Source organism: Amborella trichopoda, chromosome 6, assembly GCF_054954075.1.
Source record: "Amborella trichopoda isolate Santa Cruz 75 chromosome 6, AtrichopodaSantaCruz75HAP2 v2.0, whole genome shotgun sequence".
Classification (NCBI taxonomy): Eukaryota; Viridiplantae; Streptophyta; class Magnoliopsida; order Amborellales; family Amborellaceae; genus Amborella; species Amborella trichopoda.
Genome location: NC_142341.1, coordinates 48,586,267 through 48,611,927, shown reverse-complemented (window position 1 = coordinate 48,611,927; position 25,661 = coordinate 48,586,267). Strand labels below are relative to the sequence as shown.

General features: G+C 37.4%; 1 protein-coding gene across 3 annotated transcripts; it reads left to right on the top strand.

Annotated features, from left to right (window-relative positions):
* Positions 1-3,562: 3,562 nt before the first annotated feature.
* Positions 3,563-24,856, top strand: LOC18441907 (histone-lysine N-methyltransferase ATX2). Of its 3 annotated transcripts, none has more exons than XR_016057026.1 (26): positions 3,564-4,795; positions 5,615-5,666; positions 5,809-5,883; positions 6,282-6,498; positions 9,750-9,870; positions 10,060-10,164; positions 11,642-11,832; positions 12,178-12,270; positions 12,439-12,536; positions 12,940-13,104; positions 13,577-13,720; positions 13,935-13,982; positions 14,118-14,235; positions 15,164-15,229; positions 15,312-15,373; positions 15,541-15,597; positions 16,844-16,912; positions 17,176-17,374; positions 18,514-18,798; positions 21,912-21,973; positions 22,059-22,136; positions 22,597-22,692; positions 23,392-23,495; positions 23,600-23,748; positions 23,980-24,184; positions 24,527-24,856. XR_016057026.1 is itself a non-coding variant. In XM_088868937.1 (26 exons), the coding sequence occupies exons 1-24, from the start codon at positions 4,230-4,232 to the stop codon at positions 23,739-23,741; spliced, it is 3,213 nt and encodes a 1,070-aa protein (XP_088725063.1). In that variant the 5' UTR covers positions 3,564-4,229; the 3' UTR covers positions 23,742-23,748; positions 23,980-23,997; positions 24,527-24,856. The 3 variants fall into 3 exon arrangements, 2 of the variants coding, with proteins under 2 accessions (XP_006852194.1, XP_088725063.1); XM_088868937.1 differs by having other exon boundaries at positions 23,980-23,997; XM_006852132.4 differs by lacking the exon at positions 23,980-24,184 and having other exon boundaries at positions 3,563-4,795.
* Positions 24,857-25,661: the final 805 nt, after the last annotated feature.

Sequence of the window (25,661 nt, the reverse complement as noted above, 5' to 3'; positions counted from 1 at the left end):
ACTTGAGATTCAGCGTTGCTAATCGCTCAAGCCTAACCTTGATTCCTATAAACCTAGGGGTGGCAATGGCCCCAGATCCAAACCGGGACCCAAGAAGTAGGGCCGAACTAGGTTCGGGTATAGGTTCAAAAATTGGAACTGGTGGGTTGGATTCGGGTCCAATTCTTGGACAATCCAAGTCCCGTAATAGTTTTTGGATCCCAATATATGAAATATATTTAAACATAATTAAGTATATAAATATTTTAATTTTTTATCCAAGTTTAGGTCGAAGCCCCACACTATATTTTTTTGAGTCCGGGTCCCGGAGACGTTGCCACCCCTAAATTGAACCTTCCAAGAGACAAATGTAGAGAAGCGTCATATCGGGGTGTCAAGGAGTGACAATTTGAGGATTTGGAAAGGACATGATACTCGAATGACATTGGGATAACATGCAAATCTCTTCTCTAAAACGTGGACATCTATCCTCACGTTCAACCAAAATAGTTGCACAACTCTTACACCTCCAATAAAATTCAATTAAACAAACAGCATGGCACCGAATCAATTCATTGGTGTCAAAATTATTTAGGCCAAGTTTAGTGCTGCGGCTGCAATTTAGAATAGAATGGACGGCAAATATGAAGGTGACAAATGTTTCCGAAATGAATTTGTCATAAATGAAATTTATTTCACATTTGAAAATGAGCTGTTTGTTTTAAATGGACGGTATTTACATCTAAATTTGGGGTCAGACGGCATGAGAGCACTCTGGCTTAGTTTGGTATGGTATGATGTTGATTTACCTGTAGATGAAGGGTTTTGTCAAATTATAATCCGTGGGGAAGTAGACTGAGACAAGGCATCTTTCTCATTGACCGCAGGCTACATCGGCTGTGGTTCGCTAAAAATTGAGCAAAATCCAAAGAGACATTTCTTGAAAGAAGTTGTAAAACAAGAGGGAGAGATTTTGAAGAGGAGATTTGGAAAAATAGAAGTTATGCTAGGGTATACAAATAGAAGAAAAATGAGAAACGCTAAAGGTAGGCCTACTTGCAAACTGGACCCACATGCCTAGCATTTGGAGTTGGATTAAGTTTGAGTTTGAATTGGCTAGATGAGGTGGGAATTCTAAGGATAGGGTTGACCTAGGGGTCGCCTCTAGGGTTTGATAGAGTGTAGTTCATGGGGGTTTTGGGCGATTTGTTGCCCATTTGAATTATATTTTATTACTAATAGGACCATTTTAGGGTTTGATGCAATTAGGGGTTGAGTACGGGTTGATGATGCAAGAAGTCTTTTAGGGTATGTTAGGCTAATTAAGCAGGTTTCTAGCATATTTTGGAAGGGTTTTTATGGGATTGGGCTTAATTGGAAGGTTGAGGCTTACTAAAAAGGGCATGGATTTCTGGGTTGTTTTCTAGGGTGTATGGATTATTGGGGTGTGGTTTATCATGGTCTAATAGGGTGGAATGGTATCTGGTGTGGATATGGGTAGAAAAATGGTGTTTAGATTTGGACAAAGGCTGGATTTTAGGTTAAGGAAAAGTTCCTACATATGGGTTTTAGGATTCTGGTTTTTTGGAATTCCCTCTAAAGAGAAATAGTTATCCCAAGAAGGAGCATCAGTTTGGACCAAAAAGGCATATTGAATAATTTATCAAAATATTTACTTTATTGAATTAAAAATGCATGAACATTTTTTGTAATGCCTTCATCTATTTTCGATTAAAGTTATGGTTATTTGTAAAATAGTTTAGTGTGAATTTTTGTTTATAAAATGATTGTGGTTAAAAAAAAAAGGCAAAATGTTAAAAAATATTGGGAAGGTGATTTTGTAGTGGGAAAGTGTTCTATTGAATTATCCCCCTTCATGTATAAAGTGAAAAAGCATTCTAACCCGCTTAACGTGCAATCCAAATACCTTGGGGAGTAGTATAGATTTTGTGCTCAGGAATATAAATTATCTCATAAAGTTTTTGGCTCGTGGCCTGTTCGATTTCATATCTGACAACTTCAGGTGCTTAAATGTGTCAAAAAATATATAATCTTATTATATACATTCTCTTTGGTAATGTCAATGAATTTTATTGTCATTTATGGAATTTTTCAGATAATAAGTCCTGCTTCTGTTAGGTTTTGCCACTAATGCATGATCCGGTAGACCTAAGCACTTTAAAAATGTTAGCAACTATAGTTAATTCCTTAGGCTGCGTTTGGGCAGACCAAAATCCGGAAGTTATTTTTCCCTTCAACCCATTTCGGAGTGAAAAATGACCCACCTCGATCAGTTTCCGTGTTTGGGTGATTTACGTTTGAAGCCCCACTCATGAAAGAAACACAGCCAAAATACCAATGTCTAACACAAATCATTTCTCTTTCATTAATGAATAACTTCATGCCTTTAATAGACTTGTTGGGAGGTCCAAACGACAGCTTAATGGTGTTCCTCTTTTCCTGAATTGGAGCCATTTATTTCAATAATGGGTTTTTTTAATTTTTTTGGATAGGTCAGTGAGGAATGTAAGCCCTATCCATTTTAAAAATAGTTAACGGTTTTCAAATATGTAAGTGGGAATGGAAACCTAAATGGGTAATTGAAGCTTAGATGGTGCTACCACCGTAACCTCAACCCCATTCCCACAATAATAATAGGATTTTGCCTATATAAAACCGGCTTTTCATAGAGGAATGAACTTGTTGAAAGCCCGATGCATGAGAAGATAACTGATTTTTAGGAGTACCAAAGAATAAGATGTCCAGGCATTCATGGAAATACAATCACAGTTTAGTCAAATTTAAACCTTAAATGCGTATCATTGCGGAGAAGTTCTCACAACCTTGGCTCTTGGGGACCTCTCTCTTTAGTGCATGTTGTGGAGACATGAGAAAGGCTGTGGGGTTTACCCAGCTACAATGAATAAGAAAAACAATGTATATCACCTAGATAGACTGAGGCTGTTTGTGCTTGTGTGGTTAGCGGTTGATGTTAGAGATGCTATATTTCAAGTTCGATTCCTAATGCTAAGCTAGCCATAACATAATAGAGGTTGTTTCGTCCTCTCCTCCTTTCATGTACCAAGCTTTAAGAAGATTCGACTCGAAATGTCTTTTAAAACAATATTTCACACGTATTCTAAAACAATATTTCGCGCATCAATGAGTCAGTTGTGGTGCTTCAACCTAGAGGTCGCCATCTTGAATGGCGCAATCACTTCGAGTTGCTTAGAATCAAATTATCCACCATAATGAATTGCCCCGTTTATTATAGTAGTTCAAGCGATTTTGAGTATAATGTATCTTGTAACTATTATTCAATTTTTCAAAATTTTTTTGATAATTTCAACCTCGGGACATATATATAGAAAAAGAAAAGGAGATTTCAAGTCATGAAAGTAGTGCATTGTAACGCATTATCTGGATCGTCCATTTTTAAAATTTTTAATTGTCTATAAATATGCTTGATTTGTAGAGCTTTAATTTTATCTATAAATATGCTTGATTTGTAGAGCTTTAATTTTTATAAGTATGGGTGGCAATAGATTTATTGCCTTTACAAAGCAACAAAGCATTGTTTTGAGGGGTGCCTTACTTCAATAGTATAAAGTTCACACCTTATACAAACAGGTTGAAGCTTTATATAAACTTTTTCCTTTTTAAACCGGCAATTCCCACCTGGCTTTCCCAACTAGAGAATCGGTACTCCGATCTGAGCCGTCAACGATCGAGTGAGCTCCCGAGTCAATTTTCTAAAACATGGCCACGAAAGCTTAACACCACCTGAGTATCTCCTTCGGAGCTTAAAGCTCTCTCTCTCTCTCCTCTCTCCGCCCTCTCTCTCTCTCTCTACAAAAGTTCAGTATCTCCAGTCTCATTTTTTCCCTCTCCTCTCTCCCTCTCTTCTCTTTCTCTCTAAAAGCGTAAAACTTCAAGCCTCTCTCTTTCTCTCTCCTCATTAATCCGGCGGGAAACCTATTTTTACATGCAACATACGCTCCCATACACCGGCATAGGGTTCATCCCCTCTTTCCATTCCCGAATCTCTCTCTCTCTTTCTATCTGACACTATAACAGGCCTGTTTCCCTCTTTTCCATACCCCAAACTCTCTCTCTCTCTCTCTCTCTCTCTCTCTCTCTCTCTATTTCCATGGCGATTGCATAAATCCCTCAATTTCTGATTCCCTATTTCCAGACCCATCTCTCTCTCTCTCTCTCTCTCTCTCTTTCTCTCTCTCTCTCTCTTTTCCATGGCATTGCGCAAGCCCCACAAGCTCATGGAAGAGGAAGAGGAGGCGGACAATGATACCCCAATAAGGTATCTCCCTCTTGATCATCTCTACTCCTCCACATCTCGGTGCATAAACCCTAGTGGCTCTACCATGTCCAAGAAAATTAAAGCCCGGAAACTCCCTGATCCCTCTTCCCCTCTCATTGTCTATCATCGTCGAGACAAAAAGCAGCGGCTTTATCTCTCTAACTCACCCTCCAATGATTCCATGACTGATGATTCGGAATTAGGTTTTCGATCCGAAAACTCTAAGATATGCAGAGAATTGGGGCCTTCTGGTAGAGCTAGGAAGAAGAAAAGCACGGTGAATCAAGAGCTTGCGAGCTTGGGCATTGATTCTAGTGTTATGTTGGATTTTGAGGGGTCGAGGCTTAGAGAGAGTAGGGTTAGAGAAGAGAGAGAAGTCAGTGCTAAACATGGTGGAAGGAGTTCGAAAAGGGGTGGAAGGAGTGGGGCAATGGGTTCTCGAGGTCCAACCAAATCATTAGTGGGCGAGTCTTCTTCTGCAACTAAGAAATGGGTTGAGTAAGTTTCTTGGTGCTTTTACTTTGTATTCTCCAAACATTTCAACTTTTTTAAGGTTTATTGTTTTCGATGGTCGTGCCAAGTTTTTAGGTTTGAATTGTGCAATGTGCATTTGCATGCTTTGGATCACTGATATATTGATGCTAAATTGCTAAGCCGTCTTGCTCTTTGATTGCATTATATGACCATTTTGCTATTATTCTTTGCATCTCTCTCTCACTCTCACTCTCACTCTCACTCTCTCTCTATCTCTATCTATCTGTCTGTCTCTCTATCTCTATCTATCTGTCTGTCTATCTATATATCACCCCTCCATCCTCTTTTAGCTTTGACTGAAGTCTCCTGTTTTGGATTCCCACATGTGATCGAGTTATAATCTTTGATGCATGGATGTTTTCCTTGTCTTCTTTACTTTTTTTTTTGTCCCGTCTCCCTCTCTAAAGATTTTCCTTTTTGATTGAAAACTTTTGAATTGATTCTTTGCCTAGGACAACAACCAAAATTCTCTTCTTCTTTAGCAAGTGTTGTCCACACACATTTGGCTATTCTTCTTCTTATTTGTCTTCTCCTTCTTCTACAGCTCTCCCTCCTACTCTAGCAATTGAGCTAATTGAGTTTCGCTATCTTTTATACGTTTTTTCTTCTATTTCTGTGTGTGTGTCTCTCTCCACCTCTCTCTATATTATTAGTTGCTTTATAGCCTTTGTTGGAATCTCCATGTGAAGCGGTTGTTTCAGCTATCAATTTATGGTTATCAAGAAATTGTGGTTCTCCACAATGTTCTCGTTTTTTGACCTTTTTTTTTTTTTTTGAGTGCAGGTTAAGTTTTGACAATGTCGATCCGGCAGCATTTATTGGCCTCAAATGCAAAGTAAGACGTCTTTTGATATTTTATTTCTTTTCATTTATTAGATCATATTTAACACTGAAGAAATAAATTCCATCTAATTGCAATTAATAAGTTTACTTCTAATCTTTTTGCGGAGTAATTCCTAACAGTGAACTGCATGTAGGTGTTCTGGCCGATGGATGATGCCTGGTATCGTGGTTCTGTTTCTGGGTATAGTCCAGACACAAACCATCATCACGTAAGACTCATGATTTTGACCCATATCCCCTTACATAGTTTCCATTCGAACTGTATTTTTCAAAAAATATATGTTTATTCCTTCTACCATCTTCAAAATGTCAATACTATCAAGATGCGGCTAAAATGTCAAAACTATCAAGATGTAGTTGTGTTTTAATTATTTCTTGGACTTCATGATAGGAATTTCATAAGTTTTGCCCCGCTTTCTCATGATATTCCTTTACTTATTTGCTACTGTTTTTTCCTTCAATATTTCCATTCTTAATTTGGAATCTGGTATTTTTATTACGTGTTGCACTTATAAATGATAATTAAATATGCCCGTGTCTCTATACTTTGTGCTATGGTTTCTTTCATGAGAAATTTTCTTGGCCGAACATGTGCTCTTCACTGCAGATTCACTATGATGATGAGGATGATGAATGCCTGCTTCTTTCAGCTGAGAAAATGAAGTTTTTTATCTCTCGTGAGGAAATGCAGCATTTGAACTTGAAATTTAGAGATCGTAGGACTGATGCGAGAGGTTTGGACTATGATGAGATGTTTGTGTTAGCTGCCGGCTATGATGACCATGAGCTTGATCATGGGGATGTCATATGGGCGAAACTTACAGGTTGGTGAATGGAATATATTTTGGTCGACACTTTGAGCTTGCAACAATAAATCTTATTTGATTAATATGTATCATGAAATATTATTTCTTTTCTTTTTATTGGTATGAATTTGTCTTATATGATACGACAAGTCTGAACCATGCATGCGACATTTATATTGTATAAGTTCTTATCAAATGTGGCTACATAGTCATAAGTAGTGTCCTTACATAGTTTTTTTGGTTTATTTGATTTGTGTAAGAAACATATCTTTTCATTTTCACTACTTTCCACTTCATCTCTTGAGGTAACAGAATCTGAACTAAACGATTTCCAGCTATTCTAAATGTTTGTACCAGGTATATCTGATAGCTACAGTACAAAATATTGAGAAACTAACCCTAGTCATGCTCTGATGATCTTTATCATGAACTTATTGGGCATTACTCTGTGATAGATAAAATGAAAGCATCAATTCCAAGAAGTCTTTTGAAACTAGGGAACCGTCCATGTATGGAAATTGCAAAACAATATAACAATTTTGGTTAACTAGAACTTTTGGGATTGGTTAGTTTGGTGGTGTCTTGCCTTTGAAGATCCTGTTGTTGGGCTCTAATTAAATTAGCCAGGGTATGCATCTTCCACGACGTATGAGCAGAGGAGGAAACCTGCGGTGACTACCAACTTGTACTAGATCAACAATTTAACATGGCATGATCCAGAGTTTCCAGAAAAGGTCAACAAAGAGGTTCCAGATGAATATGCAGTATGGAACTATGGATGATTAAAATGGAATGCTATCTACAGTATCCACTGATTCAAGTTGGAGTCCACAGTGCTGAAGACGATATCTAGTCAGTGCCTTATCAAGAGATATCACCAATCAAATGCCTAAACTCCTTAAAAGGGAAGAGATGCGCATGCAAGAGTTTGCCTTCTTCTGTGATGGTGGCATGAAATGAATGCTGCTTGGAGTGGTCACCAAGTGGAGGTGGTGGTTTAATTTTGGAAAATGGGCTTGAAGGGGGAATCACTGACTTTAGTAAGATATATCACCGGTATATTAATTGTACTGGGATTTTCTGAAGATGATACATGCCAACAGTATAAACTGTCTTACAATGTCATTAATTTGAAAATACTGCAGATTTTTGCAAATCCTGTAATTACTAAGGTACAAACCCATGCCGGTAATATTGGAAATTAAATTAGAAAAATAATACTGGCTGCAGTTATTAATTATTTAAAACTTAAATATTCAATTAAGTTCATACTTAAATAATGCCAGCTAAATAACAACTGATTTTAATGCATATGTGTTACCTAAAACAGCTCAATCTGTCGTCGAGTGGATTTGTCTCTTCCCATTTTCGATGAATATTGATAGCTTACCATAAAAGACTTATTTTGAAATTTAAATTTCAAAGTGAAATGTACCTTCTATAATCTATGTTCATAGTTTGGTTGGGCAATGGTGGTCCTTAATAATCAAATTTTAAAAATTCGTTAGACAAATTTCTTTGGTTACAAATGATAATAATTCTCTGTAATTGTAATTTATGTTTTACTCCGCTAAATTAAGAAATATTTGTTAAAATGAGAAATTTATTTATATTAATGCAAAATACCTGGTAAAAAAGAGCCTATCAATAATAACCTGATAAAATTCCCACTGATAATATCCTAGAACGATATTTTTTACAAGGCCCTAGACACGGGACCAAACGGGATCATGCTCCTATTACCATAAGTAAATTGGAAACTTGCAGGCAATAGCCCGTCAAAGTGGAGCACTAGAAAACCTGTCATATGTACCTAAAATCTAAGACATTCATGGAAAGAGAAAAGGCTGTATCTCCCCATCACCATTCTATGCCTAAAAGTAGCCTAATTAGATCTAAATTACTAGAGCGGCTTCTCCAAAGAATCTCTGTCAATTACTCTTAGCCATTACCCTTCATAGCATCTTGGTTTGTATGCTTTGCCGCCAGAATCGTATGGAATCTACAATTGCTACTTACTACCCTCTCACCAACAAAATCCTCTTGGATGCTTTAGCTTGTCTGCCACCATTGCTAGAACATGGTAAAGAGACATACCGAAATGGAACAGTTGATACAGTTCAGCTTCGTTGAAGTGACTATTTCAGCCAAAGAAAACTGATTCTTCCAAGGCACTAGCTGTCTTTTCTTCTCTTTCTATAACAAGACCCCATAGATATTTATAAATTCTCATTGCAGAAAGGGGAAACCTTGTATACTTCACTGGGGGCCTGTCAACTCCCCTTCGTGCTTCCTTTCCAACACCTCCCAAACCCCCACCCGCCTTTCCTCCCCCAGCCGCCGCTAAACCATTCGCATGATCTTGCACTTCCCATGCTTTTAGGCTTCCCCTGATGACTAATATCTTACTAGATTGAAGTTGACCCTTTGCCCGGAACAACCTCATCAAATATTCTGCCGGGCATCTTAAAGTGGTTTGGTCCATGGTGTCATATTCAATGATTATACTGACTAAGCCTTCATACTGAATTTTTGTGTGGAAACATGTAGAACTGAGGACAAGAATCTGTGCACGTTTGGTACGCACTTTCACATGAAAAAACTCCCCAATGTGATTAGGTATGAAAGTATTTTTACACCAATTAGTTCCAGAGCATTTTTTTCACGTCATTTGGCAGCCAGCTGGTGTGAAAATACTTCCACACCTAATCACATGAGGGAGTTTTTTCATGTGAAAATACTTCCCAAAGTTTTTTCACAGGTACCAAATATGTCAAATGCAAAATCATTAGATTCTAGCACCCAAACGTTAATTTTGTGATTTGATAAAAATACTTCAATTCCACTCATTGTTGGCTCATTGACTATATAAGAATACCAATAATAAAGATGTGTTTTGTTCAAAAATTATGAATGTTAGGGGATAAACTGAAGATTTTGATACGAATCATGAAGTCGAAGAACTTAAGATTTTGATACAAATCATGAAGTCGAAGGACTTGTTTGGTGTTACGTTTTTCTTGGTTTAAGATGTTTCATGGTTTGGTGTTGATGTTCTATGGCACTTTGTTGCTCTATTTGTTCAGGAGTCAGAGCCATGCTTCTCATGGAGTATAGTGATCCAGTGTTGTCTATATATTTGATTGGGTTAAAAATTATTAGTTGCTAAATATGTTCTGCTGCTGATCCATGCATATATGTTAACAGTTTTCTGTAACTGTATTTTCCCAATTTCCAATTGTGATTTGGATGAAGATTGCCTTTTACAGGGTATGCTGTGTGGCCAGCATTTGTTATGGATGAAGTGCATGCTAGTGCTTGTAAAGGCCTGGACCCACCTTCAAAGGGGTCTGTTCCAGTTCAGTTCTTTGGGACTTACGATTATGCAAGGTCTGATTCTTCTTTTAAGATACGTGTACTCCATTCCAAATAAGCTATTTTTCATTTTTGTTTTACAACTAAAAACCTCTGTATCACAAATAATTTTCTGAGAGGAACAATGGAATGCTTTTCTTTGTGTTCTTGTCTTTTATCTCGAAGAGTATTTTGAGTTTAACAGTGTCCAATTCTGACTACCAGGATCAGCATGAAGCATGTTATCTCATTTGTTAAAGGCTTACTTTCTAACTACCATATGAAATGCAATCAAGCACGGTTCCTTCGAGCCTTGGAGGAAGCAAAGAGGTTTGAGGACAAAACTCTTGTTTAGATATACTCCTGTTCATCTTTTATTTACTTCATATTTTATGATCATGGTACTCAAATTTTCCCCTGATGAGTTATATGCTTTGCATTTGCGAACATGACTAATTGGTGCCCTTCTCTGTGCTGTAATGGTTGAGTGTTCTTGAAAAATTTCTTCCTTGACTCCATATTAGAAGAGTGTACTTGAAGTTTGAGGTTTCTGTATTTTAATTTCTTTGCCCGGAACTTCTTATGGACCAAACCATTGAGTAAATATCTATTTTTGGTTCTCCCTTAATTATTCTGGTCAAAAGTTTTGGTTGTTTTAGTCACTGGTTTGCCATTGCTTTACTTCTTCTTTTCTCTTTTTTTGGTCGATGGATTTTTTGTCTCTTTACTAAGAAAACGATACGCAAAAAAACTTTTGATCCTGCTACTGTTTTTTTTCAAAAGGAGTAAATTCTGGTCTTCCTAATGGGATTTTTTGGTGGGGAAAGAAAAGGGGGAGGGTTGGGTTGCGTGGGTATTTGGAAATTCAGCAGGAAAATTGCAAGATGTTTTTCATGCCCTTTGGGTTCATTCATTCAGCTTGTACGGGGGCCCCTCAACTTCTCCCTGGGGTCTACTGAGCTTTAGATTGCTTACGTATTATGGATTCCATTGAGGAGCTTCTTATGGTAGCTGTGACATTTTAGTCTCATTCCATGGAGGCTTAGATTATCTTTTTATGTAATATCTTGTTTTGTATATGAGGTCAAAAGATACAGATCTCTCATCCCAAAATTTGATGAAAATACCTTCAAGTTTTTACTGTTCCCCATTTAGTTATACATGGACAAGGTCTATATACAATGTTGAGAGTTTTTCAGTCAATCTTGTGACGAGGGATATTGGGGATTTGACACATGAAAAGTAAAAAATGGCTAAGCTGAGATAGATTTGTGGAGGAGATTGACCTTTGGTCCCTTCCATATTTTAATTGTAGGGTAGTTGAAAAACTATGCAGAAGAAATAAGTAATAACTGCACCTTGCAAACATTTTGTACTAGGTATTTTGTTAGTATTTTGACTAGTTATCGTCCTGCTTGTTCTTTATCTTTATTTCTTCCCCCTTTTCTCTTCAGGTACCCACCATGCCTAGTGACATGTACATGTAAAATATTAATTTTTTTTGTTGTTCTATAATTCTTGAGATTTCTATTATGGAACATATACCATAGTCCACTGGACTCTGTTATGGTCTAGTCAGGCCATCATGGTCCTATTCTGGTGGGTTCCATTTTCTCTTCATTGTTGTCAGTCATTTTTCTGGACTCTGCAGTGATGACCCCAATGCACCGTATGAGCATACCTCGTCTTTTGTGTTATAGTATGCCTTTTTTTGTCCTTTATTTAATCGTGAATATATTGTATTCATGTTGCTTTTATACCATAGGCAGCTACTGGTGCCAGTTCTTAAACATGCTATTATTTCTAGGTTCCTTGAGGAACAGAAGCTTCCAGATATGATGGCGCAAATGCAGACGGGAATTTTAGTGGATAACCATGATGATTTGAATGCAGAGGAGATGAGCAACTCAGATGAAGGTTCCCCTACAGAAGGAACAAGTACTCAGTGCTTGAACCCTTGTCCATTTGAAATTGGAGATCTTCGTGTATTAAGCCTAGGTAAAGCCTTCAAAACTCATGATAACTGTATCTTTTTTGTGTGCCTAATCCACTTAAAGGCAAATACACCAACCGTGTATGCATGGATACCAATAGTAGCAGTAGATAATTATTTTTTGGATATGTATAATAAAGACATTGGGCCTTCGAAACCACGGGCCATTGGCATCGTCACCATCCAATGAAATGATGAACCATATGATGGAGAGAACAGGATCCATCATTGGTCATTTCCTGTTCTAGTGCACCAAGCTCTGGAACCATCCGCTTTTTTGGAAGGCGATGACTCAATGGATCCTGAGTAACAAAACAATTCTTTAATTTCGGATCATTTGTATTCTTCAGGGAAGATTGTAAAGGGGTCTGAGCACTTTCACAATGAAAGGCATATATGGCCTGAAGGATATACGGCAGTACGGAAGTTTTTATCAACTAAGGGTAAGTTAGCATGGCATGTGTCATCTTATCGTCTTGTGGATTGTTACTCTTTTTCCTCTAATAGTTGTTATCATTACATCCTAGCTTGTGAATATCGTGATATTTCTTTTTTTCCTTCTCATGTGGGAGACGTCAGTTTTTATGAACTTTTTTTGTGTGCTACTGCAGATCCTACTAGGAGCACTGAATATAGGCTGGAAGTTCTGAAAAATCCGCGGTCGAAGGAATTTCCTTTGTTTAGGATCACGCTGGATGATGGAGAACAGGTTCTCTTCCACATCTCTCACTTAAAAGGCTGCATATGCATTGGTGTATGTTATCTAGACATAGTATATAAACCCACACGCATACACAGAAGTGTGTCCGGTGTACATGTTATTCTGTATGTACAATTACATGCATAATTAAGGGAGTGTACTAACTAGTACGTTATGACTGTAGCAGAATCAGTGGTTATCTCTGAATTTTTTGGAATTCTTTACTGCTTTTATGGTATTGAGAGTCTCTCTCTTATAGGCCTTATACTAAGACTTCACTAGGTGTTGTTTTGTTTAGGTTTATATGCAGGCATATAAATACTCTAGTGTACAATTTTTGTATGTTTGTTATAATTTAATTCTAAAATATAGTGGCATTGTTAAATGTTGTGGAACTTGCAATTATTTGCAGATTGCCGGCTCCACTCCAGCTGCATGCTGGAAAAAAATTTACAAGCGCATCAAAATGACAAAGACAAATTTGACTAATGGCTTCCATGCAGAAAAAGGAAAGGTCTTTAAGTCGGGCTCTTTGATGTTTGGCTTCACGAATAAGAGGATTTCCAAACTTATACAGGTCTGCATCTGTGTTTTTTTCCCCAAATTAGATGATAAATGGCGCCAGTTTCTGGTCCTGGTTTGTGCAAACATGGTCTGTGTGTGTGTGCACATATGTGCTTTGTGCATGTGCATGTGTGTGACTCCATGTGTTGTGCATTGTGCGACAGTGTGTGTGTGCATGTGTGCATGCTTGTGTGAAACGTCAGGTCTCCCTCTCCCCCTTTTGCAGATCTGCTTGTGTTTTTTTTTTTTTTGATAATGTGAACCTAAGATCTGCTTGTGTTTTCCTTAACTTAGAAGCAGATTCTTTAAACGACAGTAATTCTAATAAGTTAGTCATTGACTCTCAGTCCAATTGATTACTGTCATTGCCATGTTGAATGAACCACCTTGTGCTTCATTGTAAATACAATCTCATGACATATCAAAAGGGGTAAAAGACCACCTTGTGGGTGTACGCAACATTTTTGTGTTCATGTATTTGGCAGGAATTACCAAATTCCAGATTCTGTTCTAAATTTTCTGGTGGGAAATTGGCTTCTGGAAATCACTGGGATCTACCAACTGGGTACAGGGCTGTTCGTGTTGACTGGAAAGATTTAGATAGGTGCAATGTATGTCACATGGATGAGGTAGGATATCAATGTTTTATAAAAAGTTCATATTTGTTTTGGTAGTTATGGTGGCTACAGATTGTTTCAAAGTTGCTGTCCCTGACCTTTGCTCTGTATGAGATGGATTTGTACTGCTCTTCCCCTGGGGTGTTTATGTGGACCTCATTTACTGAAATCTGCTAGCTTTACCACTCTATGACTTTCACTGAAGTTTAGCATTTTACTTGCACAGGAATATGAAAATAATCTGTTTCTGCAATGTGATAAATGCCGAATGATGGTAAGAATCTTCATTCTTGTCTTCTGAAAATATTTATATTTCCTATGAGAGCTTCATTTGTTTTGGTGATTTGAATTTTATTTATTGAAGCTTAGGCTTCTCCACATTTTTGACGTAGTTGCTATGGATACTCAGGTCCATGCCAGGTGTTATGGTGAATTAGATCTTTTGGATGGAAAGCTTTGGTTATGTAATTTATGTCGACCTGGTGCACCTAAATCTCCTCCACCATGCTGCCTTTGTCCTGTTGTTGGTACACACATACATACTTACATACATGCATGCATACATACATACATACCTACTTACATATATATCAGTGATTTTAAAAACGGATTGGTGACCAGGATTGGGCATCACAAAAACCGATCTGGGTAAGTGAATTGGTGGTCCGGATCACCATTTTAATGTGCGGAAAAAATTGTAAACCGGTGAAAAAATCTGTGCAAAAACAGTGAACCGGCCAAGAACTAGTCTGAATTGGTGAATCGGCATTTTTACTGTAGCAAACGACATTTTTACTGTAGCAAAGGCATTTTACTGTAGCAAAATGACATTTTTACTATAGAAAAATACTGTTTTACTGTAGAAAATCACTGGTTCTCTTCTAGACCTGGATGATTTCCTATATATTGACAAAATGGTCACGGGGTGACCGATTCCCGGGTCGGACCGGGTGATTTCGTGCCGACCCGGCATTATAATATTATTGGGGTACTCTTACAAATAGATTATTTCTTTAATGTAATCAACATTTTTGGACACTTGATACCCTTACCCTACAATGTAATAACTTTTTATCTAGGGGTATTGTAGGTAATTAATCAAGAAAAAAAAGTAGAATTTCTTGATAGAAAGAAAAACATTTAATAATTATAGTGGAGAATGACATCATCCACATGAGTGTGAGATCACCCACATGGAGCATTAATTGTTTTTTAACAACTAATTAAATGCGACTAGTTTTTTATGGAAATATCAAATCTACTGCTCCTAATAAAGAAAATGCCCTTGCTTGAAAAGTATTTTACAAATCATGGATAATGAGCGTAAAAAAATGTTGAGTATATTAAGGAAATACTCCATATGTAGGAGTACCCTAACGAAACGCAATATTAAAAAATCCCCACCTTCTAGGGATTTCCATGTGAGTATTAATCCATGGCCTGTCATGTTTCTAGGAGGTGCAATGAAGCCGACTACTGATGGGCGTTGGGCTCATCTGACCTGTGCTACATGGATACCTGGTTTGTGATGCAAATTATTCCAGAAATTTGATGGTTTTTGAAGGTTTGGGAGTCATCTATTTATTTCATTACTCTTGTACAGAGACATGCCTTTTAGATATCAAAAAAATGGAGCCAATTGATGGAGTGAACAGAATTAGCAAGGTTAGAGTTTTGAATGTTTTTAATACCTTTTCTGTTTAGTACTTGTTTGTATGAGCCATGGATCATTTCCTTTACTGTGGATACATCTATATTAGGTCATTATGCTGCATTCTTAGCATGTCCATGGTTTGTTCATTTTATGGTCTTTTGGGTGTGATTCACTTCAGGATCGTTGGAAGCTATTATGCGGTATATGTGGAGTTGCTTACGGAGCATGCATTCAGGTAGTATTAGGAAGTTTGTGTTCTTATATTGTAGTCTCTTGCATGATATTTGAGCTCTTATTGTTTATGATTTGTGCTTCTGTGGATGTGCGTCCAGATTTTGTGCACATCTGTTTAAGTAAGTACATCTACTATTTGTCTCTTTATTGATGATAGTTAATGTTAATTAATCTATATTGTGGCTACAGTCACTTGTTTTAGTATTATGGAAGCAGAATTGGATTATATATACTAATGCAAAATGGGGGTTCAACAATATAACAGAGAAGTGCTCACCGTTGACGCACAACTTGTTTAATGATAGGGGAAGTCTAGTGGAGTCACTATAGAAAAGTCAGCAAAGAAATTTACAGGATGTCAGCAAAGAAATTTACAGGATATCTTTTTTACTTTTTCCAATTGGTGAAGAAAATTAGGGGGTTAAGAACCTAGGATCCCAAATGAGGGGAGTAGCGGGCTGGTGACCATAGACAGAGCGCTAGACCTCGAGGAGAGTCCACCTCTGTCAGGGATGCTCAAGCTAAATATTGATGGATGTGCCAAAGGAAGTGGGGTGTGATCTGCAATATTGTTGGCATAGTCTTTAAGTCTTGTACTAGCGGCTAGCCTTTTGGGATTCACAGACCCAACCTGAGCAGATTAAGAGGCATTGTTTGCTGCTGTCCAGATCTTGAGGAATTTGTATCCAAACTGCTTTGTGGAATTTTGTTGCGTGTCAGGGAGGCTGATTAGCCAAAGTCTAGTCAACAAGGGGCTCCTCATTTGGGACCCTGAAAATGTGGGAGTTTTTATTTAGGAGCTCTTTGCTTTTGTTTTCTTTTCATTTATCTGAATAAAGCTCTATTAGTTTTAAAGAAAATGAAGTTTTTTAAAAATTTTCTGAGTTGAAGGCTTCTTGCCTGCAGCTGTCTGAACTTTCTCAGTGACTCTGGTAGCCCCCATATCCTTGGTTCTAAAGATATACAAGTCGTTTCTTCCACAATCTTTATATTTATTAAGGATAAGGCCTTTATGATTCTGTTTTGTGCGTACAAATTATAAATGGATGATTCATACTCATATTTTATTGGAGGAAAATGTAGTTTTGCTCATACCTTTTCTCCCCCTCCCCCCCCTTCTCCTCCTCCTGCTCTTTTGATTTGTAAATCAGATGATGTTGTTATATATTTTCTTCAATGCCAGAAGCTTTTTAAATTTTGATTTATCTTTTTAAATTTTGACTTACCCTTCTGCATTTGTTATCCAGTGTTCAAATAGCACCTGCCGCGTAGCTTACCATCCACTTTGTGCACGTGCTGCCGGACTTTGTGTGGAGGTACTCCTTGTTTGTTTCTATGCATCGGCTTTTCATGACTACGTGATATCTTTGTTTCCTTTCATGGTTTTGCATATGGGCATTTGTTTTATGTTACTTTACTGTAATCACCAATGGACTTTGGAAAATCCATTACTGTCCATCTGACTGGATAGTCATGACGTTAATGGACTATGGTTATCCATAGTTTATTGAATTATACTCTACTTTCCGTCAGCATTTTCCTCGGCACTTACGTAACCTTTTTTCACTTGCATCTGTAGCTGGATGAAGAGGATACTCGTTTGCATCTGATGACTCTTGATGAGGATGATGACCAATGTGTTCGTCTCCTATCCTTTTGCAAGAAGCATCGGCAGCCATCTGATGAGCGTCCTCCTGTTGATAAACCCACAGGGAATGATATGCAACTTTGTTCAAATTATACCCCTCCATCCAATCCGTCAGGCTGTGCTCGCAGTGGTATGTTACATAAAGCATGGCCACTTTCTTCATCATATGTGTTTATGGGATCATGATTTGGTCCTTTGTAGTTATATTTGAACGTGATTAAAGAAAGGGGTATGCCACAATCAGATGTTCTTACAGTATATTGTACGTCAAAGGGTGTACACCATCCATTTGTGATGACAAACCATTCAGATATACCGTAATGGTAGTGTTAACCCCCCCATCTGTCATCAGGGATAGACACTTGATGCCCATTAGGAATACTGTATACCATGCTCTATTGTACTTATATGCAGTTCTTTTCCTTGTTCTAATACCGTTGATTTCATATCCACAACATTTCATATAATTGTTTATTGACCACTCCTGCAACTCGCAAGGTGCTTATTCTTAATTTTAGGGAAAGTGTACTATAGCGAGCCATTTCTGGGGCTATAAGCTATAGAAAACCATAATCTGAGGCTATAAATAACCGTAATCTAGACTATAGAATACATAATTTGAGGAATGGAATATAGAAAACCTTAATATGAGGCTACATCTATGTTCCTAGTGGCGCCGTGACAATTAGTCTTTTATCATTCATTAGTGGGAATGGGCAGTGGTTGTGACCCTGTACTATGGTTAACATTTTAAAAAGAAAACTGAGATATGTTGTCCATTATCTATTGAAATTTTATTTTTCCTCAAAAAAAATATCCATTGAAATGTAATCAGTTTCTAAATCAACATATTATAATTCAAAAAGAAAAAAGTCCATTGGAGTCAATATGCTTAATTTTATTTTGAACTTTCACTTGTTAATAAGCTTCATTCTCTGCTACCCAAAGTTATCCGGACCAGACTAGAGGTTGTATACTTGTATTGGTAAGTGGTCTGGTCTGAACTGTATCCTGACCAGTCTGACTGGTCTGAATTAGCGCTGAAACATTTTAAAAACTGGTCTGACCTGCCAGTCTGCTCTGGTCGTTATAGCATTGCTGCTACCAATGACTTTGGCATCTATATGTCTACAAGCTGCATGTTCTGTGGTGTTTGCCCAATGATGTTTTGAATTGTGATTTCTTCATTGTTGGTATATCTTTTAGCTTTTCTTTTTTTGTCTATGGTCATTATCATTTAACTTTAATTGCTTCTATTTTGTCAAGCAGAACCCTTCGATCTAATTAGGAGGAGGGGAAGGAAAGAACCCGAAGCACTTGCAGCTGCTTCTGTGAAACGATTGTATGTGGAGAACAGGCCATACTTAATTAGTGGATACCGCCAAAATGGGTCTATTGGCTATGTACCTTCTCATAATGAACAATTACCAGGGAGTTGCTCTCAAAGTTTTCAACAATTGAAGAAGCCTCAATTGGGGAGCCCTAAGAGTTTTATTTCCATGTCTGATAAATATGAATACATGAGGGCTACCTTCAGAAGGAGATTGGCATTCGGTAAGCCATAAGCACATACTCGTCTGTTTTGTTTCTGCTGCAATTGTTGGTATTGTTTTTATCATATTGGTCACAGATGATTAGTGGTGCAATCATTTCTTAAGTATTCTATTGAAGGGTTTCTATCTGCAAATTTATGACCTTTGACTTTTTTTTGTAATATTTCTTTGTATTTTTACTATGCGTTTAGGCTATGTTGACCATTGGGAGTCTTTTTAGCAACAGAGACCCATTGCAGTTTAGGATGCTATGGTTTTTTTTTTTTTAAGCATCTTTTGCAATTGAGCTGGTGTTGAAAACGCTGCTCTTATACCTGTTTTTATAATATAAATGGAAAGATCTCATGGGATGTTTTCTTCTCTATTGGACTTAACTCTATGGAGTGCTGCTCTGATGTTGTTGACAAATGAAACATCAATCATTCCTAATTTCTCTTCATCGTTTACTTTGGTTCTTGGTTTTATTGGTTTCCTGTGTAATAGTAGAAGTCTCATTTATATTTGAATATTAGTTGATAATTTTCTTGCTCAATTATCAATTGGGAATTTGGGATTTGATCCTACCGAGGGTAGAACCAATTAAAACCCAAAAGAAAAAAAGAAAGGATTTTGCTGAGGATAGGGATTAGCTGGGAGAATGTATAAGGTTAGAGCGTGCACTACGTTCAAAGCAGGCTGAAATTTCTTGCATAAGGTTGCAGTACATTCAGAAGACACGATCTGATAGGGTTGTTAGACTTGTTTGGGGCGAGGCAAGGATTTTCTTAAGACTAGCTGGACTTATCATGAAAGAGTTTTATGTTGCCATTGACCTCTTTCTGCTGTAATACATTAAAAGTTTGAGAGAAGGATCTCATGTTTCTCATATTATTGGAAGGAGAGCAACACATAATGAGAATGAAGACATTTACGATTTTGAAAAATGGAAAATGCTGCAACTTTCAATGTGGATATTCTCGTTCTGATTGTGAGAAAGATAATAGTTAGCATCTTACTTCCCATGACTTTTTGATTCCCATTTGTTGTGTTTTGGTATGTCCGTATGTGCTTTCTTGGTAGTTGGTACCTTGGAGTTTATCTTTATCTATAACATTTCAAAAAATTTTTCTTTATCTATACTTGTCTGTGAATCCAAGAAACATGACTGCAGCCATATTAACAGACACATTCCTAAATTGGAAATGTTGACATTGGCCATTCCGTCAAACGACATTAAATTTCCTCCTATTAATCTGTTTCTTGAGGTTTTTATTGGGATATTTTATGAATTTTGTGTCATAGAGTATATATACTTTCTTGAATAGGTATCATTCATTCATGTTTAGAACAACACATTTATGATTACTTTGGGTTTGTAAAGTCTGGATATTCCGGGCCCCCCTTGCTCCATGGCCTTCTGTTGAATAGCCTTGTTACACAGGGCCCAGACTATCAATCACCTCAAAAGTTGTGGATTATCCATCCCCAATAGGTGTTGAATGTTCTTTTAAGAGGAAGAAATGGTCCACCATCTATCTTTACCATTGTGAGGTTGCCACATACATGTTCTTAGTTTCTAAATCTCTCTGGATTTTTTTGAGCCACCAATTGTCGATCAATAGTACAACAATAGTTCTCGCCCTCCCACTCCAAAGTGCCTCATGTCTAGGGGGCTTGGCACTGTTTCTATCCTATGGTTCTGGTGGTGAGAATGTAGCAAACACATTTTCCAAAGCAAGAACACTCAATAATCTATGACATGGGGCCATATCCACCATTTATCATTGAATGAGCATTAGAGTGAGAGTGTGAGTTATTGGGGCTTCTCATTGCTCATCCTTGTGAATCGGTGGCATGTCATAACACAGAGTATTCTCCCAGGATCATTCGTGCCTCAAGTTGGATCCCAACATGAAGGTTTGAGGTCACAACTTCAAAGGGAGTTGAGGGGCAACGCATGGCGAGCAGGTGGGAGGGGAGCTTTTTGAACCCGCAAGGGAGCGGTCATTCTTTCTCAGGCCCCGCGGAGATGCGCCATGCAGACCAAGCAGAGGCTGTCATCCTTCTCCTGGGCATCTGGCTATTTTTGATTCTTTGGGTTGCCTTATCATTGAAGTGACTCATCAGACATAGTTGCTTGGGAAAAGAGGGATACACCATCTCCCTAGAGATTTGCATCCATTTTTACCATGATACAAGGGGTATGCTTCAAGATTGCAGTATATTTTGTGCATAGAAGGCACAAATTGATCAGTCTAGTGGAATCCTTTGCAAGGGAGGGAAGCATAGTTACTAAGATCTTCGATCTACTCTGTGATCACAGTTTTGCTTTAGGAGTTGGTACACATTCCCATTCTCTTGTGAAAATCTCTTTCTTCTTGGAAACTCGTTACGCTAATTCTGACTCTTCTGGGTCCCATTTTGTGCAAAATGGATCAGATTTTAAATTGTGGGTTTTAAAGAAAGAGAATTTCCTTTTCAGGGCCATATTTGTAAGACAACTTATGCATCAAAAACTTTTAATTTTCTCTAAATTTTGTTGTATTTCTTAAATACTCATTTATTTTGATATTTATTGTGTGGCTGTTTCCATGGAGCTCTCAACTAGAAAGCTTCTGGCAGGCAATGACCCCTGCTTTCGATTCTGCTCCTGTTCCCAAGTGCAATGGAGGCTCATGGTCCGAGCTATTTGTTGTCCCTGTGTAGGGAACACTGGGGGTTTGTACCCGATTTTTGGATTCTTGTAAAGATTTCCTTTAGGACAGATTACTATCTTCTATAAAGGGGGTTGGAGATTTCTCAATCTACATTCCCTTTTTCTCCATTTCTTATTCCTCTTCTCCAACACGCAAATTCTATATCACACAGTTTTGACCTTTGTGAACTATAAAAAGAAACGTGTTTCTGATTACTTGAATATTTTTTATATTAAATGGTTGACTACTTAAATCAAATGTATAATAATTATTGTGCTGTGGGTTCATTTCCTTGCAATATTATTTCCAAATAAATGTGATTTGTAGAGGCTCAATGTATGAAGTAAATTGTTGTTTCATACCATTCTTGGGTTATGTTGTATTCTTTTGCTTACTGTTGTTAATGATTTTACTTTTCCATATGTTTATCCATTTATAGGGAAGTCAGCGATTCATGGATTTGGCATCTTCACAAAACTTGCCCATAGGGCTGGGGACATGGTAAGCTGTCTAATGTTTTTCATCCATTATTGTGTATCAGTTGTTTTGGGATGACATAACAGTTTGAGTTCCATTTGGGTTTCAGGTGATTGAGTATACTGGTGAACTTGTGAGACCAACTATTGCTGATATAAGGGAACACTTGATATACAATTCATTAGTGGTATGGACATACCCTTAATTCCTTCAGTCCTTACTTGTCTTTTAAAATGTGGATCTTTTTTTTTTTTACTAATGTCCTGAAGCAATTCATAAATGGGTGATCGTGAATGATCCTTCACTGCACGTAGAAAGATTTGGCCCTTTATGTACTTTCTGGTAAAAAAGCAAAGATAGAACGTAGATTAACTTGTGTGAAATGTGCATGCGTTAAGTTTTGATAGAATAACTGAAAGCTAGTTAACATGTGTCTCTCTTGATGCTACTTCAGTGTGTCATTCATTGTGATGTTTTGCACTTCACTGTTATAGTCTTTTCCTTTCTGGTATATTTTTTTGAAGTTATTGCACATTTATTAGTCAAAGTGATCCTCTCAAAAATGTGCTCATGATTATTTCAACTTGGTATGATTGTATCTTGTGGATTCCTGATATTTGGATTTTATTGTATGTATAATTTTGCAGGGTGCTGGTACATACATGTTTCGGATTGATGATGAGCGAGTTGTTGATGCTACAAGGGCAGGGAGCATTGCTCATTTAATCAATCACTCTTGCGAGGTAAGTGCACAACATGAAAATTCACTACCAAAAACTTCGTCAATGAGCAGACGGGTTGGTGTTATTTGAGATTAGGCGTGAGGTTCCAGTTAATGAGTAGCCAATAGCTTGTTGTGGTTACTATTTGGTTTTTTGGTATCATATTTGGAGACTTCCAGACATCAGCAATGGATTTGAGTTGGTCTGGCTTCCTAATGTAAATTTCAGTTACCTCTATAGAAACTGCCCCAAATTTGAGATTAGTTTTGGGTTTACAATGATTGATGTTGGTGAAATGGGGCAAATTGGCTCATTGACAGCTTGGACTGAAACTATGGTTTCTTTGGTAGCCCTAGTTACATTTTCTGGAACATCTTGCACCGATTTTAATTGAAGATTGTGTTCCTTGCAATGGTTTATTTGGCCACTTTGGTCTTTAACTTTATTCTCTTATTGTGAATGCACATTTTCTGTTGCAGAATGACGAAATTGTTCTCCTTCATCAGCGATTGGCAATTTAATCACTTTGATTGAGCAATTAAATTGTTGTGTGTTCCCCTTGCATTTCTCGTGATTTATTTGATTATTAAAGGCACATAAAGTTTAGGGAGCACATATATATCACCTTTCATGTTTTTGTCACTCTTATGAATTGTTATGTAATTTTGGTTTCCTTGCTTCTGTTGCTATATGTTTCTTTACTGTCCTATATGTTGGCAGCCAAATTGTTACTCCAGAGTCATAACTGTTAATGGGGATGAGCACATAATTATATTTGCAAAGAGAGATATCAGTCAATGGGAGGAGCTCACCTATGATTACAGGTGTCTTTCGAATTTAAATCTGTTATATATTTGGTGTGCCTTGCATGAAGTTAAGATACTGAACCAAGATGATTTTCTTTGGCTCAATTTTTTTTAATTCACAGATTTCTGGCAATTGATGAGCAACTTGCTTGCTATTGTGGCTTTCCAAGATGTCGTGGGATTGTTAATGACATTGAAGCAGAAGAGCAAATGGCCAAGTTGTGCGTGCCTCGCCGTGAATTGGTTGATTGGAAAGGTGAATAAAAAAAAGGTAATGACTACAGCATATGCTACTTCCCGTTTTTTGTTTTGGTTCCCTGGACTTGGCCTGGAATACATCACACCAATAGTCTTACTTTTATTTTGTTTTGATAATTCCTTGGCTCTATGGGTTTGGTAGTGAATTTTTCTCTTGGTGTAGTACTTTTTACAGCCTACCCCAAATGGTCGGGATAAGGCTCGGATGATGATGGTGGTGATGTGTAGTACTTTTTACTTACAGGCATATGATCTCTTAATGGTATGGACTTCCATAAGGGTGTTTGGTACAGGAGTGGGGAGGGTAATAGGATCAGTGTTTGAGAGGTTGCCGAAACTGATCAAAAGGAAATAATAAGACTGCTACGAAATTCGGTTGTCCGTGGTCTATTGGAACTTGGAAGTGAAAAATTTTCCTTGGTTGGAAGAGTGTTGTTCTCATGCTGCTTGTAACCAAAGCTTAGTTATTTATTTATTTTTCTTTTGAGTAAATGATCTTATGAGACCCTCCCACACCCATGTGTGTAGGACCCCAAAGGATCACCATTAAATTTGGCACAATCTCTAGAAAAGTTATCACATGGGTATGGGACTTGACTTTTCTATAGATCTGTGCCAAATTTAGTGGTGATCCTTTGGGGTCCTACACACATGGGTGTGGGAGGGTCTCACAAGGTCATTTCCCTTTTTTTTTTTTTGATAATCTGTTTCTCATGGGATCATGGTTTTGTATTTTTATGTGTTCCATCAGTTGGCTTGCTACTTGAAAAACCTGATTGTTTTTCTGGCAGATAATACTTCCTTCGCGTCAGGGTTACAGTCTTGTTTCTTATTCCTTTTGAGGCAAGTCACGATCTTGGCACCAAATGATTTTTATATATGAAGCAAGAGATCCATTTTTTACTTGGGAGCATCCAGTCAAGAAAAGTTTGTAAGGGCCATTTCTTCTTATTTGTTGTGCTTTCTCCATTTTTTTCTTGTATTGAGAAACATACTTTGGATAAACATGGCAATTGGAGAATCTACCATGTGCCAATATTCGGAAGGAGGCCTAGCTGAAATTGTGTAAGATGTATAGGTTTTTACTGTCAATGAGAAATCAAACTGCTTCTTATTTCAAATCTGTTTGATTGTGCTGATTTTTTTCAGAAGTTTGATTTCTTCTTCTCAGTCTTAATGAGTTATTATTGAGCCTTCATTCTATAATTCTATGCAAGCTTTTCTGCATGCATGGATGTGTGCTTAAAGATTACATGAACCCTCACATTTGTAAAGGCATGCATATTTACACTTGTCTGGTCTAGGAATTGTTTAAGCTGAACACCATAGATTGGTACTCTGAATTTTCAACTGGTTTTGGCTTTTTCATGTTTATATTTATATTTTTCCAAAGGCTAAGCAAATAAAGCTGTTGCTGTGGCTCAAAACCAATACCCAAGAGTGACTGATTAAAAATATAAAGATCATGAAGAAGAGCCTTTGTTGCATTTGCGTATGCATGTACAATCAATTGATCAAAGTGGAGTTTCAAATTAACATTTGAAAAAGAAATTTCCAAAGATTTTAAACTAAGACAATTCCAAAAATTCGAAACTTTCATATATGTCCAAGACAATACTCAAATACCTAAGCAATTAAGCCCAAGTCCACATTCAAATTTTATAATATAGAGAAGCAGTAAGCAAAATGTGGTTCATCCTCATGTTTAGTCTTCATCTCTGTTCATCAGCTTTGACCCTATTAAACCTCCGTTTGATTCCAAGATATTATCATTAAAGTCACCACCCTCAACATAATGCCCCTCAGTCTCTTCCAAATCGTCCTCATCTTCTATCATCTTCTTCTTCTGTGTACCAGGTGTAATAGGAGATTTAGCGGTCCTCTGGGAGTTAGTAGCTAGTCTCGAACCCTCCTCAACTATATCGC

Bases quoted from the DNA above. Each gene is read 5' to 3' on its own strand.
- LOC18441907 (XM_006852132.4), top strand. From the start codon at position 4,230: ATGGCATTGCGCAAGCCCCACAAGCTCATGGAAGAGGAAGAGGAGGCG. The intron at 13,983-14,117 runs GTAAGAATCTTC...ATGGATACTCAG, and splicing joins GTGATAAATGCCGAATGATG to GTCCATGCCAGGTGTTATGG. The intron at 22,693-23,391 runs GTAAGTGCACAA...ATATGTTGGCAG, and splicing joins TAATCAATCACTCTTGCGAG to CCAAATTGTTACTCCAGAGT.